Source organism: Ammodytes marinus, assembly GCF_949987685.1.
Source record: "Ammodytes marinus genome assembly, chromosome: 22".
Taxonomy (NCBI): Eukaryota; Metazoa; Chordata; class Actinopteri; order Uranoscopiformes; family Ammodytidae; genus Ammodytes; species Ammodytes marinus.
In genome coordinates, this window is record NC_137226.1 from 1,651,536 (window position 1) to 1,672,201 (window position 20,666).

At 37.8% G+C, this 20,666-nt stretch overlaps 1 protein-coding gene and 1 long non-coding RNA gene across 2 annotated transcripts in view; one reads left to right on the forward strand and one right to left on the reverse strand.

Annotated features, from left to right (window-relative positions):
* The window catches only part of LOC307268410, a 205,138-nt gene that overhangs the window by 90,747 nt on the left and 93,725 nt on the right, over positions 1–20,666 (forward strand). The window lies entirely within an intron of this gene.
* On the reverse strand, positions 2,087–2,656 carry LOC307268709 (zinc-binding protein A33-like; the record flags this gene model as incomplete). Its single annotated transcript, XM_080051445.1, has 1 exon — positions 2,087–2,656. The coding sequence occupies one exon, from the start codon at positions 2,654–2,656 to the stop codon at positions 2,087–2,089; it is 570 nt and encodes a 189-aa protein (XP_079907571.1).

Consider the following 20,666-nt stretch of genomic DNA (forward strand, 5'->3'; position numbering starts at 1 on the left):
ATGTCTACATCTCATCCTCAATTTCAAGATTCAAAGTGTTTATTGTCATACTATGAACAATAAGAAACATGTTCTCAGTCATACAATTCAATTCTTCCTTTGTTTTCCTCAGACTGAATGCCAAGAAATAAATATATAAAAATGCAATATACAAGTAAAATAGAAAAAAGCAGCAAAAATATACAATATATATAATATGAATATATAATAGGGCTGGTAGGTGTATTGCAGGGGTCCAGGGTGTCCGGTATGCTGCTCTGAATGTGGGTCAGCAGCACTCACCACACATGGTCATAAAATCAAAGTGTCAGCTACAGTGCATTATAGCTGCTTTCACACTGACACGGTTTTGATCCTGGTTCGGTCCTGGAGATCATAACCTTGGTGCTGTCTGTAGAACCAGCCCACATTCATACCAGTTTAAGAAAAAACACAATCGCCCAAATAAGTCATGGTCTTGGTCTTTCTTGTGCTGCTTTCTAACTTCTCCTGGAAGTTGGTTGATGCACATATGCACCAAACCTTTAGTTTCCCTGGCAGATCACTGAAATATTTAGGCTGCAATAGATTTTTTAAATTATTAACTGTTATACTTTTTAAACATTTTGAGTGAAAAAACAATCTTCGAATACAGGATTTATAGCTTACTCAATGTACATAGCACATTATCAAGAGTTACAAAATGCATTAAAGTCTGTTGCGGCCTATTCTTTTCTGTTGTATTTGTAACTTGGACCTGTAAACATTGTAAACAAACTTCATTGAAATTGAATTGAACCATTACACACTAATAACTGTTCTAAAGTTAATTTGGAAGCCTAATACCAGCTGTTTCAAAGCCTTGATGTAGGCCCCATTTGGAACAAGCCATTCCGTTTTCATTCATCAGTTTTTTTGATTAAGAGCAGATGATCAATTATTGAAAAAACTCACCAAACTGATTTAGTTGTAAAAGTTGCATTTTATTTTTTCAATACATTTGTTATACGTTATCCAGTCACCTTCTAGGATATTTCAAAAATAAACACTTGTCACTTTATTTGAAACTTTAAATAATTTTATGTATTAATGACGTAGATTTTTTAATTTTAAATGATAAACACAAGTCCAAATTTCATGAAACATTTATTCTACTTATAATGCGAAAGAAAACCTAATGATTACATTTGATAAAATAAAATTGCTGTTTAAAATTGGTCCTCACAAATGAAATTCTCAACAACTTAAATCAACTTAAATCAAAAGCCTGTTTTCTTGCAGTTTGCAAACATAACAAAGCAAAACTGTTCACAAGTCCTTGTATTTAATCAATCCAGTCAACTTAATTACATTTAATACGATTTTACATCGACATCTGACAAATCTAACAGATAATAAAGAAATACATTTTCAAGCAGTTAAGGTGAAGCCACTTAGCTATGTTACAAAGCTGGGAGGGGATACAGCAAAAAGTAAAACAAACAATACAGATATTAACCAGAATTTGAAATATGTATAGTACAAACATGCCATTTACACATATTATATTTAAAAGTCCCTCTTCAGCATTTGATCACTTTAAATTGTGTCCTTACTTTAATTGTTGAGTTTTTGTTGAGAGTCAAAAGTGAAAGTGAAGGTTCTCAGGGATATGTAAGTGTTCACACTGTACTTAAACATCTCCCTCAGTCTGGTGTTACAGCGGAGTTAAAAATAATCTATTATTATTATGGCAGTTTCATGTTGATTTTTTACCTGGTACAATACTGCCACCACCTGTTAAATAGAGGAATCATGTTAAACTCAGGGATATCACTGTATATCCTACATTTATATTTAATAGACATTGCAATCTGCAGGAATACCATGTAAATTACAAGAAAAGAAAAGAAAAAGTCAGACGTCTACCATCAAAACTGGGTAAAAATAACAGTGTATACTTTCAACTGAGACAATATAGTTCTTTATTATCCTTAATGATATTGTAGGTTTGGCTTGGTGACCTCATGTTATTCACAGCTCAACTCTGACCAACTTTAAACTTTACTTCTTCAACCTGAGTAAAAGTGTAATCAACTAGTTTAACTGAAAACAACGACAAGTGTGATTAATCTCTCAAATTGACAGGAGAGATGATCAGAGGGGCCGAGTTTTTACCTTTGTCATTAAGACAGGGACTGAAGTATGGATAGAGTTTCTCTGTGAAGGAACAACCGGTAAAGGAGTAGAGAAGGTCTGCAGTATCTACATCATAAAAGAAGACCAGACCCTCCTCATAGTCCACAAACACTCCAATCTTCTCAGGAGGCGACTTCGGAGAGAGACGGACAGTCGGACTGTCATTAACTACGTGCTCATCCCCGTTCCTCAACCGCATTGTCCAGAAACGTTTTTTAGGACTCAGTGTGATCTCTCCCTTCCTCTTAATCGACTCTTTGGCGACTCCTAAGGACCAGGCCGTCTTCCCTTTAACCTGAACCTCAAAGTAAAATTTTCCTTTAATGAAACCCTGCTTTCCTAAGACGCTCACAGTGTAATTAAACCTCTCAGGGTTGTCCGGTAGTTTCTTCTTCACATCACTATCATATACCTGTTTCCCGTCATCAGACAGAATGAGATCAGGATGTGCTGTATCAGGATCCAGAGTCACATCCACTGCAAACTGCTGGGCCACCATTAGCTTTGTCTGCTTTAAGTTACCCCCCTCTGCCTTATGGGTAACACTTGTGATAGAATGTACACGCTTTCCTAAGATGCTGACAGTTTCATTACATTGTTTCAGTTGTGTCTTACACTCTGCAAACTGTGTGTCTAGGTATATATTGTAAGCCAAACACGCTGCCAGTACTGCTGAAACAAATCTCCAAAATCTATCAGGGTTGTCTGCTAGTCTCAAACTATCTTCACCATGATGTTCAAGTTTCCCATCACCAGACAGAAGTTTAGGATGTGCTGTAAAAGAAGTAGAAGAAGAAGAAACATATGCAATATGTCCCATTATTATATTTTTAACTAATTACATTTTTTTTATTAGAAAACACCTATATTTTCAGAAGTTTATATCTTCCTTTCTCCCAACTTACCTGTTAGTCCTGAGCTGAAGTTCTGCAAGTTTTGCACCAGATCGTTCCTGCTGATCTTTTCCAAGAGCCTCAAGGTTACCTCGAGAGCTCCAGTGCCGCCATATTTCTGCCCCATCAGATCCACTGTGTCCAGCTCCTTTGCCTCAGTCAGTCGAGATGCTGGAATCTCTTTATCCTCTTTCAGGTGCCATTTGAATTTCTTAAACTCATCTGGGCTTAATTGCTCTAGTTCTTTCAAGATCTTCTCTGAAAGCTTTTCCATTTTGTCTTCCTGGTAAAATTCAGAGAAAAGTTTAGGCTTGAGGATAGTGTGTTTAGCCTGTTGAGTTTATTATACATGAAACAATTTGGTTACTTGGGGGCAGCCCAATACACTTATCACACAATTGAGCTTTTATCCTCTCGTAAATTTGACATGGCCAAGAGAGGCAGACCATGAAAAGTCTGTGTTCCACACCTCCTGAGGATAGCATGTGTTTCTTGTGCTGCTTAATGGTCCACTCTGTTCACCAACTAACTGTCTAACTGTGACTATTGAACAGTGACTCTCTTCTGAAAACAACCGCCCTACTCTAACAAACTAGTGGGTAAAATACATTCAAAAAGTCTAAAATACTAATTATCCGTGAGTGTGTCACTACATGCGCCTTGTCTGATTACAAATCAAGATATAAGAATATACCACCAGTGCCACTCTTGTAGAGAGGTAAAACACAAATCATCCGATTCAACACCTTTTGCCACTGTAAAGACTGCATCTCAACATAGAAACCTTTTTCAGGAGCCAGTGGGATATCTCCCTTCCTATCTAATTAACACACTACCTGTAGACAACAGGAAATCCAGGTCACTTAATATTAGTTTACTCATTTACTTAAATTATTTGTTTTATTTAACTAAATATGACTTCTTGATTCAAGTGTTAAACTCTTTCTACAGATAATAAAACAATAATTGTAAAAATTATGATTCCATGTCAGACAAGACTGAAAAAAGTACTCTCTACATATTTTATCTGACCAAAATGCAGAGACAAAGAGGGAAGAAACAGAAAATGTTTCTTAAACTGTTTTAATAATACTAACCAAGCAGTTATTTTTTGCACTTCTTTTCAAAATGTTGTGTTCTACTTGATTTGCATTTTAAGTCAGTGCTTCTAAGTTCCTCATTGTAAATCACTCTGAGCTGCATTTCATCTATAACAGGAGCTTTTCACATAGTTGTATCATATTTCTACTACTACTGAAACTTCCCATAATAATCCCATGACGGACAAGGCTGGTAAAAGTACTCTGAATAGTTTTAATCAAAACCAAAATGCAGAGACAAAGAGGAAAGAAACACATGTGCTCTAATCTGTTTAACACTACTCACCAAGCAGGGTTCTTCGAATGTAGAAGATGACCAATCCAGTTAAACTTTTCAAAATAACACTTTTACACCTAAAGTTGCCTTTGAGATCTTTAGTCAAGGAGAGATGGGTGTTGGGTTATCATTGACTTCCTCTTCCTGACATATTTTCACTTCCCCCCCAAAACAACTGCCACTTCTTGTCATCTTTTGGTTTTGTACAACTTGTCATAAACGTCAGGTTCCCACATGTAAACAACACAATCACATATTCACATGTTAGGAGATGTACATCCTTCAGCACAAAAATTAATTATTACGATAGTTCAGAGTCTATTTATTGTCCTATGTTTCACCCTTAAAAGGTCATAACATCTGCTAGTCATGTACAGAGAGAGGTAGCACCTCCCTCTTGCAGCAGAATATGTGACACTTGTCATGTAAACATCTCACAGTGGCTAACCACAAGTTTATATGCATCACTTTATCAGCAGTTAGAAACCTGTTTTGAAGTTTCCATCCTTGTCTGAGGAGGTATACACATCGTTAAGAGGCAAAAAAAAAATCCACATTTGATAACATTTATTAACATTAAATTGCAATATCAGACACACATTTCTCAAAACAACTTAAATCAAAAGTCTATTTTTCTGCAGTTTACAAACATAACTAAAAAAAACTTTCCACTAGTCCTTATATTTCCATTCATCCAACAGTCAACCTTATTTCATTTATTACACATTTGAATCCACATTTTTAGATCCAAATCTAACAAATAAAAAAATATGTACGATTCTCAAGCAGATTATGTGCTGGCGGTCACATCTGTTACAACAGTAAAAGCCAGGATGGATTACAACAAAAATAAATTAACCAATAAAGAAAACAAATTAACCAGAATTTGAAATATTGTATATACATGTCTTCACACAAATATTATATTTTAAAGGCCCTCTACAGCTTTTGATAACTTTAAAATGTGTTTCTACTCACTTGTACAGAGACCATGATAGTTACATTTTCTTGGTGCTTTTATTTGGTTTGGTACCTGGTTCATTACTGCCACCACATGTTAAATAGGGAAACCGTTTGAAACCCAGGGATGTTACTGTAAATCCCACTTTTAAATTGATACGCTTCGCAATGAGCAGGAATATATTGTACAATTCAAGGTACAAACAAAAACTCAGACCTGCTCATCAAGGTCAGGGCTCAACGCTAAGGTTTTTTTTTCACTTGCCCGGTCGTCCAAGTGGGTTTGAAGTCCATTTTTACTGGCCCTTATACAAACATATTTTTTATTAGTGGTGTTCAAATAATTGTTATATTTGCTCTTTATTTACAATGTGTTAACTCATCATAGACAGTGTTATAGATGAGTTAAGGGTCTAACTGGAAGTGGAGGCCATTATTCAAATATTATTTAAGTTGGAACATTTGTAATTTTCTAATTTTCTGAACATACAATAACTGCGAATGAGACATGTAAGGAACTTTAACAGCCCTAAAAAAAACACTGGTCACACCAATGTTTTTTTTTACCTTATTCTTTTTACAACAGCAATTCTTCAAACATTTTTCTGCAAGACAGGCCTGCAACAATCTGTTTTAGAAGTTTTTTGATTTTATGTTATTCAAAATCTCAAAATGTGGCTTAGGACAGGCTGTTTTGAACACTTTTCCAGTAGCCCACTATCAAGCTTCCACTGCCTGTGAAGTCAGACACCTTTAGTCCATTTATTGAGATCTACATGCAGGCTGTAAAGATGTTCCTCTGCTAACTGATGCTGATGTTTGTGTTGACCTGCACATTAACTGGTATTAGGCTGCTAGCAGCAGAGCTAACGTTAGCATCCTTGAAACTACTAGATTCTCGTTGGGTGCATTTAAATAAACGCGGATATTTTAGCTGCTTTTCAGACCTTTGGGGTCGACCAATTTACTAGTTGGCTTTTGGACTTTCTGTCACACCAACGTAAAGCGATTAGTTCTCTTCTCTAACTCTCTGACTTTGAGTGCGGCGCGCACCTCTATTGTGCCGAGATGTGTGTGTCGGTGTGTGTGTTGGCGGAGGAGGGCCGCCCCCTCCCCTTCACAAAACGGAGCAGAGGAGAGATGCAACGCAGCAGACACTACTACGTGCACTTAAATTAGATAAATAACATGAGCGTTTATTTAATAATTAGCACCAGTTCTTTATAAAAATAGGCTGTAGATAGATGACTTGTATTCGCCGCTATACATTTTTTTTTTTTTTTTTTTTTTCTCAATAATGTGAGACTCCCGGTTGCCATCGGGTTAAAAACGACAGTGGGTACTTTCAACTGAGACAATATGGTTCTTTATTACTCTTGGTATCGTAGGTTTGGCTTGGTGACTTTGACAATTTTAAACTTAACTTCTACAATCTGAGTAAAAGTGTAATCAACTAGAATAACTGAAAACACCGACAAGTATGATTAATCTTTCAGATTGACAGGAGAGATGATCAGAGGGGCAGAGTTTTTACCCCCGTCATTAAGATTGGGACTGAAGTATGGATAGAGTTTCTCAGTGAAAGAGCAGTTGGTAAAGGAGTAGAGAAGATCTGCTGTATCTACATCATAAAAGGAGACCAGACCCTCCTCATAGTCCACAAACACTCCAATTTTCTCAGGAGGCGACTTCAGAGAGAGAGGGACAGAAGGACTGTCATTAGCTTTGTATTTATCCCCATTCATCAACCACATTGTCCAGAAACCATATTCAGGATCCAGTGTGATCTTTCCCTTCCTGTTAATCGACTCTTTGGCGACTCCTAAGGTCCAGGCCGTCTTCCCTTTAACCTGAACCTCAAAGTAAAATTTTCCTTTAATGAAACCCTGCTTTCCTAAGATCATCGCATATATAATAAATCTCTTTGGGTTGTCCGGTAGTTTCTTGCTCTCATCACCATAATATACCTGTTTCCCATCATCAGACAGAATGAGCCAAGGATTTGCTGTATCAGGATCCAGAGTCACATCCACTGCAAACTGCTGAGCCACCATTAGCTTTGCCTGCTTTAAGTTACCCCCCTCTGCCTTATGGATAACACTTGTGATAGTATTAACACGCCTTCCTAAGATGCTCACAGTTTCATTAAGTTGGTTCAGTTGTGTCTTACAGTCTGCAAACTGCTGGGCCACCATTAGGTTTGCCTGCTTTAAGTTACCCACCTCTGCCTTATGGGCAACACACTTGGTAGATTTTTTTTTGCTGATTTTCTGCTTTCCTAAGATGCTCACAGTTTCATTAAGTTGGTTCAGTTGTGTCTTACACTCTGCAAACTGCTGGGCCACCATTAGGTTTGCCTGCTTTAAGTTACCCTCCTCTGTATGAGCACCAACAGAATGTGTCTTGAAGTATACAACTCGGCAAATCAAACACACACCCACAAACACTACAAGTAGTTCTAGAACAATAACCGATCTCCGACATCTCTCAGGGTGTACTTGTCTCCCATCAGCAGACAGAAGGTCAGGATGTGCTGTGTCAGGATCTGAAGTCACATCCACTGCAAACTGCTGCACCAACTCCTCTTGTATGTTAAACTCCTCTGCTTCAGCTCCAACATAATGTGTGTTGAGGTCTAAAAACAAGGCAAATAAACGCAATATGTCACATTATTATATTGTAGTTTTAATGAAGCGACAGCTTTGTTTTCAGAGGTTTATATTTCCCTTTGTACGACTTACCTTTTCCTCCTGAGCTGGAGTTCTGCAAATGCTGCACCAGATCCTTCCTGTTGATCTTTTCTAAAACCTTCAAGGTTACCTCCAGAGCTCCAGGGCCGTCATATTGCTGTGCCATCAGATCCACTGTTTCCTGCCTGTTCCCCCTAACCTTAAACTGGGCTGCTGGGATGCCTGGAAAGCCTTCCAGGATGTTATCCTGCTTCAGGAACCATTTGAAGATCTTAAACTCTTCATGTTCTAAGTTCTGCAGAATATTCAAGAGCTCCTCTTTATTATTCTTCATTGTGGCTTCCTGTTAGCCTGGAAATCCAGACCCTGATATCTTGAACGATAGAGGGTCTGGCCACGATCAATAGTAATTTCCAACTCAAGGGGCGGCTCCTACTCGTGCATTTCAAATGCCACTGCACACAGTTGGATAGCACTACAACCAATCAGAGCGATGCACAAGGCGACGTATTAAGCCCCGTTCGTTTAGCGAACAGCTGTTAAACTGTTAAATTAAACGTTTGCCGTTGTCGGTCGGCAAAACAGAACATTCCACTTACTTGCTAATGAAAGATTTGAGTGCCGTCTTCCAAATCGTAAAGGGTCGAGGCCAAAGCAGTCTGAAACTCACACAACATATCCGCAGCCATCTTTGATGTTTACTATCACGGCTTCGACGTCGCATGCACGTCACTGTCGTCATCCGGTTACGTCCTCCCCAGAGTACCATATAAAGGGCTCTGGCGCGCCCATATTAGATAGGTTCAATTGAAATGTGAGCCCAGATTTCTGGTCTTCTTAATAAAGCTTCAACGGAGCATGTCCAGACCAACAGGCGCAGCAAATTTAATTTGCCAGCGCCTAGTGGCAGGTCTGGGAATGCCAGGCTAGCTTCCTGTTGAAAATGAAAGGAATTAATTTTTCTGAATAATTCCTCTCATCTAATAATACTAAACCAGTGCAACTGTTCATCTTGGATTCCACCTATCTACCACCAGAAAAACAACTAACACAATATCACATATTTGCAATGTTTATACACATAGTAAATATCAGAGATCATCTGGTACGTGTCTCGGGAATCTTAAATACTCTGAAAAAAATATATAAACGCAACACTTTTGTTTTTGCTCCCTTTTTTCATGCGCTTAATTAAAAATGTATAACTTTCCATATACACTAAAATAACCATCTCTCTCAAATACCGTTGACACATCTGTGTAAATCTATTGGAAATAATATAAAATTGTGGTCACACCAGATACTGTAATGCCACTAGAACACCTCAACGTGTAAATGAGAAAAGGTCTCCCTTGAAAAAGAGTCTCCAGTCACATTGTTGTAATGTCGTATAAATAAAGATTTAAAAAGAAACTGACTGGTTTCCTGACCCCCGAAATAAAATAAAACTGCACATTTAAGAGTGGCCTTTTCTTGTGGCCACTCAAAGGCACACCTGTGTAATATTCATGCTGTGTAATCTGCATCTTGAAATGCCACATCTGTGAGGTGGGATGGATAATCTCGGCAAGGGAGAAGTGCTCACTAACACAGATTCAGACTGATTTGTGAACAATATTTGAGAGATGTTAATTTTGTGTATAGAAAAAGTTTTAGATTTTTAAGTTAAGTGCATGAAAAATGGGAGCCAAAACTAAAGTGTTGTGTTTATATTTTTGTTTAGTGTATGTCATGGTTAAACCAAAGTTTGTTTCTCAACATCTTAAAGAAATTCAGGGTTGCATACTTTATCAATATCTAGGTAAAAAGAAAGCCAAAAAGTTAACTCTTTAACATCATCCTTAAAAAGCTATGACTTCCTGAGACGGGCCAAATACGCACTTATGCAAATCTTTCCAAATGGTGGCTTCTACTTGACTTTATACATATTCATTTTATTTTATGGATTCAATGTTTGTTTCTTTTTTAAATCTTAGTGGGTATTACTTTACATGAAGTATGGCATTCTATTCTAGTCCAATTTTTACATTTGTTGCCAAGTGCTTTTCATATTCTTATTGTAAATCACTTAAAGCTGCATTTCTTCTGAAAAAACTGCAAATCAAATGTATTTTTTGTATTGTATTACTACTTCTACTACTACTATGATTACCAATAATAATTATAATGATAATAGTGCTGATTCCCTAATAGACTAGACTCGAGGTACTCCCCACATATTTAATCTTTTCAAAATACAGACATGAAGAGAAAAGAAATACAGAAAATATGTTTTCTAATCTGTTTTAACAATACTCACCAAGCAGAGTTCTTCAAATGTAGAACGATGATAAATGAAGTTAACTATTTAAAATAACACTTTGTATTTTAGACCTAAAGTTCCTTTGAGCTCTTCAGTCAAGGAGAGATGGGTCGCAGATTAACTTTGGCTTCCTCTTCCTGCTGTTAAATGTTCAGCTCGCTTCCCCCAAAAGATCAGATTAAGTAAAAAAAAACACAATCAAACATGTACTTCCGTCTGCAATTGTCAGCACTGTCAAAACCACCGTGCAGATGGTAATCTTACGGCGTAGAAGCGTGCATTTAGGTTTTCATCCTATCTGAGATGTGTTCACAAATTTACTGGCGAAAAGATTCATAGATTATTTCTGAATGCACTTAATGTTTTTTATTTAATGTTCAAATCCCCACTTTGACCACCTGTTGCAATTTATTCATTGAAGCAGGTTATTATTGGAAATCGCTTTGATTCCATTCTTTCATGTGTAGTTAAAACATTTTATTTTGCAAAAATTTTAATGAAAACAGTGACTAAGATACAGAATACTAGTGCAGAGAGAGGCAACATTTCACAATTCTTTATTTCTTTTGGCATTTTTCAAGCTTTTTTTTATTAGATAGTACAGAGTTGAAATGAGGAGACAGAGAGAGAGAGAGGGAGAGAGAGAGAGGGGGGGAATGACCTGCAGTAAAGTTCCACGAGTCGGATTTCTCTCCATCCACTACGCCACCGGAGCGCCCCAACATTTCACAATTCTATAGAGAACCTGATAATACCACTCGGTAAACCTCACAAACCGTTAAATTGTTGAATAGTCACTGAACGATCCCGGTAACCCCTTCAGACAGACCACATTTTATTTAACATGAATTATGGCATTCTATTCTGTCCCAATTTTTACATTCATTACAAGTCTATTGCCTAACAATGAGGGAGCCTGGTCAGAGAGTCCAGCCCAACCTGAACATTTGTTATAATCAACTATATAATACCAGGCACTACATTTTTTATTTGAAATATGACTGGTACAAACTTTGGCAGGCAGCAGAGCAAGGCACCTCACAAATCTGTTTTAGGATTGATAAAGCAGCCCCATCTAGTGGCACCTTGTTATAGTGCATCAAATTAATTTTCAGACTGTTTGTTAAGACACTTATCCCCCATTTGTACATTGTTATATCATAGAAAAGTAATCTATATTTGTAATACATCAATCTGTCACCTTTTAATATTTTTAAACTTGTGCAGTTGATGTGTCATTCAAAGGAGTAAAGACAGTTTCACTTAACAACACAAACCTCAGTGTCACTTTATTTGAAATTTCAAAACTTTATATTTATTTTTTATGTATTTATGACATAAACCAAAGTCCAACATGTATTTGACTAAAATCAACAAACTCTTATTGCATTTATTTGATTTACATTTCAAAGCATTACATCGCAATGTAAAATGTGTCCACATAATTGAAATATCAGACTTGTTAACATTTTTCAACACAACTTAAATCAAAAGCCTGTTTTCCTGCAGTTTACAAACAATCCTTAACAAAACTTTCCACAAGTCCTTGTATTTAATTAATCAATCCATCAGTCAACTTAATTTAATTTTATACACATTTACATCCACATTTGACAAATCTTAACAGATAATAAAGAAATACAATTCTCAAGCAGTTTAGGTGAAGCCACTTGTATGTTACAAAGCTGGGAGGGGATACAGCAAAAAGTCAATGAAACAATAAAGAAATCACCCAGAATTTGAAATATGTACAGTATATAGTTTACATATCATTACCACATAATCTATTTAAAAGTTCCTCCACAAATGGAAATACAGTCTTCCCATTCCCTTAACGTTGATTACTATTGTGACTGACTGATACTGACTGACATATGATCACTGGCAGTGACTAGGGAGGGATTATTTAGGGTATTTTGATATAAGTGGCATACATTGTTTTTTATTTATTCTTTTCATAAAACCTGTCCGCTACTAATGAACAACTTTGCACCTTTTAAAATACTTAAAACTAAATAAAAAAGATTTTGATTGGAAAAAAAAGTCCCTCCACAGCCTTTGATCAATTTAGAATGTGTCCTTACTTTTACGAGTCAAACGTTAAGGTTCTCAGCGATACGTTAATGTGCACAGTCTCAGTCTGGTGCATTTAATTTATTTATTTACTTTTTTCAAAACAGAGACCATGACAGTTACATCTTCTTGGCGTTTTATTTGATATGATGTGACATGTCACATTACTGCCACCACTTGTTATTTAGGGGAATCGTGTGAAACCCAGGCATGTCACTGTAAATCCCACTTTTAATTTGATAGACTTCGCAATCAGTAGGAATGTGTAATTCAATACCTGAATGCTACATGTTTGTATAATACAAGGTACAAACAAAACTCAGTCCTGCTCATTAATGTAAAGCATCACAACTGGTTAAAAACGACAGTGGGTACTTTCAACTGAGTTATTTTATATTCTTAAAGGTATTGTAGGTTTGGCTTGGTGACCTCATGTTATTCACAGCTCAACTCTGGACAACTTTTAACGTTACTTCTACAATCTGAGTAAAAGTGTCATCCACTAGAATAACTGAAAACGCCGACAAGTTTGATTAATCTTCCAGATTGACAGGAGAGATGATCAGAGGGGCAGAGTTTTTACCCCCGTCATTATGATTGGGACTGAAGAATGGATAGAGTTTCTCAGTGAAGGAACAACCGGTAAAAGAGTAGAGAAGATCTGCAGTATCTACATCATAAAAGGAGACCAGACCCACAAACACTCCAATCTTCTCAGGAGGCGACTTCAGAGAGAGACGGACAGACGGACTTTCCAAAGCTTTGTATCTATCCTCATTCCTCAACCACATTGTCCAGATACCATATTTAGGATCCAGTGTGATTGATCCCTTCCTGTTAATTGACTCTTTGGCGACTCCTAAGGTCCAGGCCGTCTTCCCTTTAACCTGAACCTCAAAGTAAAATTTTCCTTTAATGAAACCCTGCTTTCCTAAGATGCTCACAGTCGGATTAAACCTCTCAGGGTTGTTCGGTAGTTTCTTCTTCACATCACTATCATATACCTGTTTCCCATCATCAGACAGAATGAGTTTAGGATATGCTGTATCAGGATCCAGAGTCACATCCACTGCAAACTGCTGGGCCACCATTAGCTTTGCCTGCGTTAAGTTACCCCCCTCTGCCTTATGGATAACACGCTTTCCTAAGATGCTCAGAGTTTCATTATATTGGTTCAGTTGTGTCTTACACTCTGCAATCTGATGGTCAAACATTAGCTTTGCCTCTGTTATGTCACACCCCTCTGCCTGAGCACCAACAGAATGTGTCTTGAAGTAAACAACTAGGCAAATCACACACACACCCACAAACAATACAAGTAGTTCTAGAACAATGACCGATCTCTGAAATCTCTGAGGGTGAACTTGTCTCCCATCAGCAGACAGAAGGTCAGGATGTGCTGTGTCAGGATCTGAAGTCACATCCACTGCAAACTGCTGGACCAACTCCTCTTGTATGTTGAACTCCTCTGCCTCAGCTCCAACATAATGTGTCTTGAGGTCTAAAAACAAGGCAAATAAATGCAGTATGTCACATTATTATATTGTAATTTTAACTAGAAAATCCCGCGGATATTTTGAAAGTACGGCCGCCAGCCCCGCATCAGCGGCGCCCCACCCGTCAGCCGGGCTCGAACGCTTCTACGAACCGTCGCCGCGCGCTTTCCAAACTCGAGTTGTGGCTAATTGAAGGTTGCAATCGTGGCAAATCTGCAGAAAAATGGCCGCTCTTGTGAAGATGTTTTCTTTAAGGGCGGCCATGTTTATACACGTGTATGTTGGTCCCCTGATGCTGTGTACACAATTTGGTGATGATAGGTTGGAAATCCACAAAGTAGATGTCACTTGACTGTATTTCAGGTCATTTAAATTAGGGAAGAATAAAAACATGGCTGACCCCTATGGTCCAAGAGGCTTTATTGTAGAGCACCATGAGCTGTACATGTGTAAGAAATTTCAAGTCGATCAGAGTGAGTGGGAAAGGGGCGTGGCCTCACAAATTCGCATTTGTGGCGCCCCCTATGGGTTAATCTCGACAAGCTTTGAGGGACATGCTACCACATGTCTTCTGCACATATCCAGCAAGTTTGATGATGATAGGACCTATGGTGAATGAGTTATGGCCAATTTGTTAATAAGCCCCGCCCCTGCGTAAACGTTTTGCTCAATGGCGGCCATGTTTTTCAAGCTATCGTACTAATATTTTAGGGAAATGTGCATCCCACGAGGCTTCGTGAGAAATTTGGTGTTGATAGAGTAAAATTTGACAAAGTTGTGGTTAAAACCCTGTTTTTCAGTTTATGCTAATTAGCGGAAAATATTTCCAGGCTGACTTATATGGTCCCAAGGGCTTTTTTGTAGAGCACCCTAACATACACCTGTGTGAGGAATTTCAAGTGAATCGGACTCACGGTGTGCGGGGCGTGGCCTCTCTTTTTTCAGTCGGGGCTCAATAACAGCGCCCCCTAGTGGAAATTCAAAAAACTGAATAATAGCCCGGTGGAGTGGGGAGGATATTCTGTGAAATTTTTGCGTTTCTACTTGCAACGGTGTGGGAGGAGATAGAGCTAGAAAATGTGGCGGAAGAAATAAGAAGAAGTAAGAATAAGTATGGTGGATAACAATAAGTTACGGGCCCTCAATACTTGAGGGCCCGTACTTAACCTTTGTTGTCAGAGGTTTATATTTCTCTTTGTACGACTTACCTTTTCCTCTGGAGCTGGAGCTGGAGTTCTGCAAATGCTGCACCAGATCGTTCCTGTTGATCTTTTCTAAAACCTTCAAGGTTACCTCCAGAGCTCCAGGGCCGTCATATTGCTGTGCCATCAGATCCACTGTTTCCTGCCTGTTCCCCTTAACCTTAAACTGGGCTGCTGGGATGCCTGGAAAGCCTTCCAGGATGTTATCCTGCTTCAGGAACCATTTGAAGATCTTAAACTCTTCATGTTCTAAGTTCTGCAGAATATTCAAGAGCTCCTCTTCAATATCCGTCATTATGGTTTCCTGTTGGAAAAAAAATAAACTTTAAATCATTGGGATGAAGAGACACCTATATTTCGCCACTGTTAGGAAAGTTGTGACCTTGAGATAGTTGTGATCTTGAATTGAATTAAATCGTTTGAATAAGACGAACCAGGTCCCCACTCTGTTTGAGCGGCCACAAACATGAAAAATCATTTCAAAATCATCCCTAAAAACATCACTTCTCATCTTCTGGTTTGTACAGCCCCCTGATGTCTGTGCCACCATGCTTCACTGTCTTCAAAGTGTACTGTGGCTTGAATAGGGGCCGCAGACAGTTTGTCAGACGACCCCTAAACACTGAATTCAAGCCACAGTACACTTTGAAGACAAATTGTACAAAGTGTACAAAGTCTACCCCCCCCCCCCCCCCCGCCCTTTACTTTTTCTAATCAAAAAGATCAGGTTCCCCTTTTAGATGGACTGCATGTAAGACAAGGCCCAAAGAGTCAGGCCAGCTCATAGAAAAAAGATTCACACATGTACTTCCTTCTGCTTAACTGAGATCTACATCTCTCAATATAGTCATTACTAGAGTTGATGCCTACGTCTCATCCTTAAATGGTCATAAAGTCAAATTGTCAGCTACAGTGCTGTCAACCACACTGCAGTTGCTCGTCACGTTAAGAGAAAAGTCTGACCTCCCTTTCGCAACGTAAAACATGAATATTCTCATGTCAAAATCTTGCTGGGTCTGACCACAAGTTAACATGTCACCTTGTCTCTATCACTTTATCAGCATTGTTAGACGTCTGTATTTACATTTGCCCTTTCCAACGCACTTATGAACATCTTTCTGAACGTTGCCTTCTGATTTTGCATTTATTTTATTTTATATTTTCTACGTTTGTTTAGTTTTTAAATCATTTTTTAAGCACTTATATCAAGTGGGTTTAATTTAACATGAATTATGGCATTCTATTCCATCCACATTTTTATATTAATTACAAGTCTATTTTCACATGACTCACTCAGTGCTTCTTATTTCCTTTTTATAAATCCCTCTGAGCTGCATATTTTATAAAATAAAGGCTGCTATTCAAATACATTGTATTACTATTTCTACTGTTATTACTATATATAATAAAACATTATAATAATGCTGTTTCCTTGATAGACAAGACTTGAAAAAGTACTCCCTAGCAATTTAATCTTTCCAAAATGCAGAGACAAAGAAACACAGAAAATGTGTTTCCTAATCTGTTTTAATAATACTCACCAATCAGAGTTCTTCTAATGTGGAGAGATGATCGATGCAGTTAAACTATTCAAGATAACACTTAGTTTATTAAACTTAAAGTAGCATTTGAGATCTTCAGTCAAGGAGCGATGGGTGTTGTCTAAAACTTGACTTCCTTTTCTTTCTGTTCAGCATCACAACCTCTAACTTTTTTGACCATGCTAGTCATGTACAGAGACAGGTAACACCTCCCAGCAGAATATGTGACACTTCTCATGTAAACATCTCTCAGTGGCTAACCACAAGTTTTCATGCGTCACTTTATCAGCAGTTAGAATCCTGTATTGAAGTTTCCATCCTTGTCTGAGGAGGTATGCACATCGTTAAGAAGCTAAAACAGGCAGCTTTTCCACATTATAATAATTATATATTTTTTTATTGGGTTTTTTCATTTTTACATCACACAAAAAACTACAAGCTTTCACACAAAACTGCGTGCAAATAGACATGAAAAATTCCAGAAAAAACAAGCAGCGACCAAACAACGCAAGGAACACAAATAAACAGTCAAAAGAAAAAAGAAAAGAAAAAAAAGGGGGGGGGGGCTCAGTCCTGGGCCAGGGTTGATAAAGAACCGAAATAAGTTACAAAAGAATCCCATTTCCTTGCAAATTTGCCATCACAGCCCTTCACTGTTAATGGGGGATTAGGGGATTTCCACACAAGTAAAATACGGCGTCTTGCCAGAAGGGAAGTGAACGCTAATGTTTCTGATTGTAATGTTGTAATACGGTGTTGTTGAGATGGGGTTCCAAATATTGCAATGAAGGGGTCTGTTTTAACTTGGGCTCCTAGAACCTTTGTCATGATCATAAAAAAAGTAATTCCAGAATCTGTTTATTCTGGGACAATAAAAAAAACATATGACTCAAGTTACAAGAGGAGGTGTGGCATTTGTCACATCTCATGGTCCACAACATTTGGATACATTTCAGATAGTCTGGATCTACCGTACTGCGTTATTTTACCGTTTGTGTTCTGTGTTGTGTCTCCTGTATGTTTAGTTAGTCTGTAACTTTGTGTTGCTGCTGATGCCTACCTGAACAGGTCTCTCTTGTAAATGAGACCCTGGGTCTCAATGAGATTTTACCTGTATAACTAAAGGTTAATAAAAATAATAATAAAAAATTTCAGATAGTCTGGATTTGCTAAAAATGGACTCTATGTAACACTTTAAACTGTATAAACTGCAGCCTGGCACAAGGACAAGATGAGCGTATACTATGCACAGCCTTATCCCACCATTGTTCTGTCAAATCTACCCCAAGCTGACACTCCCAAGCATTTTTGCTTTTGACAGCGGAATTGTTTTCCACACATTATAATTATTTGATAACATTTATTAACATTAAATTGTATATAAAACTGGTCCACATAGGTGAAATATCAGACAAACATTTCTCAAAACAACTTAAATCAAAAGTCTATTTTTCTGCAGTTTACAAACATAACTAAACAAAACTTTCCACTGGTCCTTGTATTTCCATTCATCCAACAGTCAACCTTATTTCATTTATTACACATTTGAATCCACATTTTTAGATCCAAATCTAACAAATAAAAAAATATGTACGATTCTCAAGCATCTTATGTGCAGGCGGTCACATCTGTTACAACAGTAAAAGCCAGGATGGATTACAACAAAAATATATTAACCAATAAAGAAAACAAATTAACCAGAATTTGAAATATTGTATATACATGTCTTCACACAAATATTATATTTTAAAGGCACTCTGCAGCTTTTGATAACTTTAAAATGTGTTTCTACTCACTTGTACAGAGACCATGATAGTTACATTTTCTTGGTGCTTTTATTTGGTATGGTACCTGGCACATTACTGCCACCACATGTTAAATAGGGAAACCGTTTGAAACCCATGGATGTTACTGTAAATCCCACTTTTAATTTGATACGCTTCGCAATGAGCAGGAATATATTGTACAATTCAAGGTACAAACAAAAACTCAGACCTGCTCATCAAGGTCAGGGCTCAACGCTAAGGTTTTTTTTTCACTTGCCCGGTCGTCCAAGTGGGTTTGAAGTCCATTTTTACTGGCCCTTATACAAACATATTTTTTATTAGTGGTGTTCAAATAATTGTTATATTTGCTCTTTATTTACAATGTGTTAACTCATCATAGACAGTGTTATAGATGAGTTAAGGGTCTAACTGGAAGTGGAGGCCATTATTCAAATATTATTTAAGTTGGAACATTTGTAATTTTCTAATTTTCTGAACATACAATAACTGCGAATGAGACATGTAAAGAACTTTAACAGCCCTAAAAAAACACTGGTCACACCAATGTTTTTTTTTACCTTATTCTTTTTACAACAGCAATTCTTCAAACATTTTTCTGCAAGACAGGCCTGCAACAATCTGTTTTTAGAAGTTTTTTGATTTTATGTTATTCAAAATCTCAAAATGTGGCTTAGGACAGGCTGTTTTGAACACTTTTCCAGTAGCCCACTATCAAGCTTCCACTGCCTGTGAAGTCAGACACCTTTAGTCCATTTATTGAGATCTACATGCAGGCTGTAAAGATGTTCCTCTGCTAACTGATGCTGATGTTTGTGTTGACCTGCACATTAACTGGTATTAGGCTGCTAGCAGCAGAGCTAACGTTAGCATCCTTGAAACTACTAGATTCTCGTTGGGTGCATTTAAAAAAACGCGGATATTTTAGCTGCTTTTCAGACCTTTGGGGTCGACCAATTTACTAGTTGGCTTTTGGACTTTCTGTCACACCAACGTAACGCGATTAGTTCTCTTCTCTAACTCTCTGACTTTGAGTGCGGCGCGCACCTCTATTGTGCCGAGATGTGTGTGTGTTGGCGGAGGAGGGCCGCCCCCTCCCCTTCACAAAACGGAGCAGAGGAGAGATGCAACGCAGCAGACACTACTATGTGCACTTAAATTAGATAAATAACATGAGCGTTTATTTAATAATTAGCACCAGTTCTTTATAAAAATAGGCTGTAGATAGATGACTTGTATTCGCCGCTATACATTTTTTTTTTTTTTTTTTTTTTCTCAATAATGTGAGACTCCCGGTTGCCATCGGGTTAAAAACGACAGTGGGTACTTTCAACTGAGACAATATGGTTCTTTATTACTCTTGGTATCGTAGGTTTGGCTTGGTGACTTTGACAATTTTAAACTTAACTTCTACAATCTGAGTAAAAGTGTAATCAACTAGAATAACTGAAAACACCGACAAGTATGATTAATCTTTCAGATTGACAGGAGAGATGATCAGAGGGGCAGAGTTTTTACCCCCGTCATTAAGATTGGGACTGAAGTATGGATAGAGTTTCTCAGTGAAAGAGCAGTTGGTAAAGGAGTAGAGAAGATCTGCTGTATCTACATCATAAAAGGAGACCAGACCCTCCTCATAGTCCACAAACACTCCAATCTTCTCAGGAGGCGACTTCAGAGAGAGAGGGACAGAAGGACTGTCATTAGCTTTGTATCTATCCCCATTCATCAACCACATTGTCCAGAAACCATATTCAGGATCCAGTGTGATCTTTCCCTTCCTGTTAATCGACTCTTTGGCGACTCCTAAGGTCCAGGCCGTCTTCCCTTTAACCTGAACCTCAAAGTAAAATTTTCCTTTAATGAAACCCTGCTTTCCTAAGATCATCGCATATATAATAAATCTCTTTGGGTTGTCCGGTAGTTTCTTCCTCTCATCACCATAATATACCTGTTTCCCATCATCAGACAGAATGAGCCAAGGATTTGCTGTATCAGGATCCAGAGTCACATCTACTGCAAACTGCTGAGCCACCATTAGCTTTGCCTGCTTTAAGTTACCCCCCTCTGCCTTATGGATAACACTTGTGATAGTATTAACACGCCTTCCTAAGATGCTCACAGTTTCATTAAATTGGTTCAGTTGTGTCTTACACTCTGTAATCTGATGGTCAAACATTAGCTTTGCCTC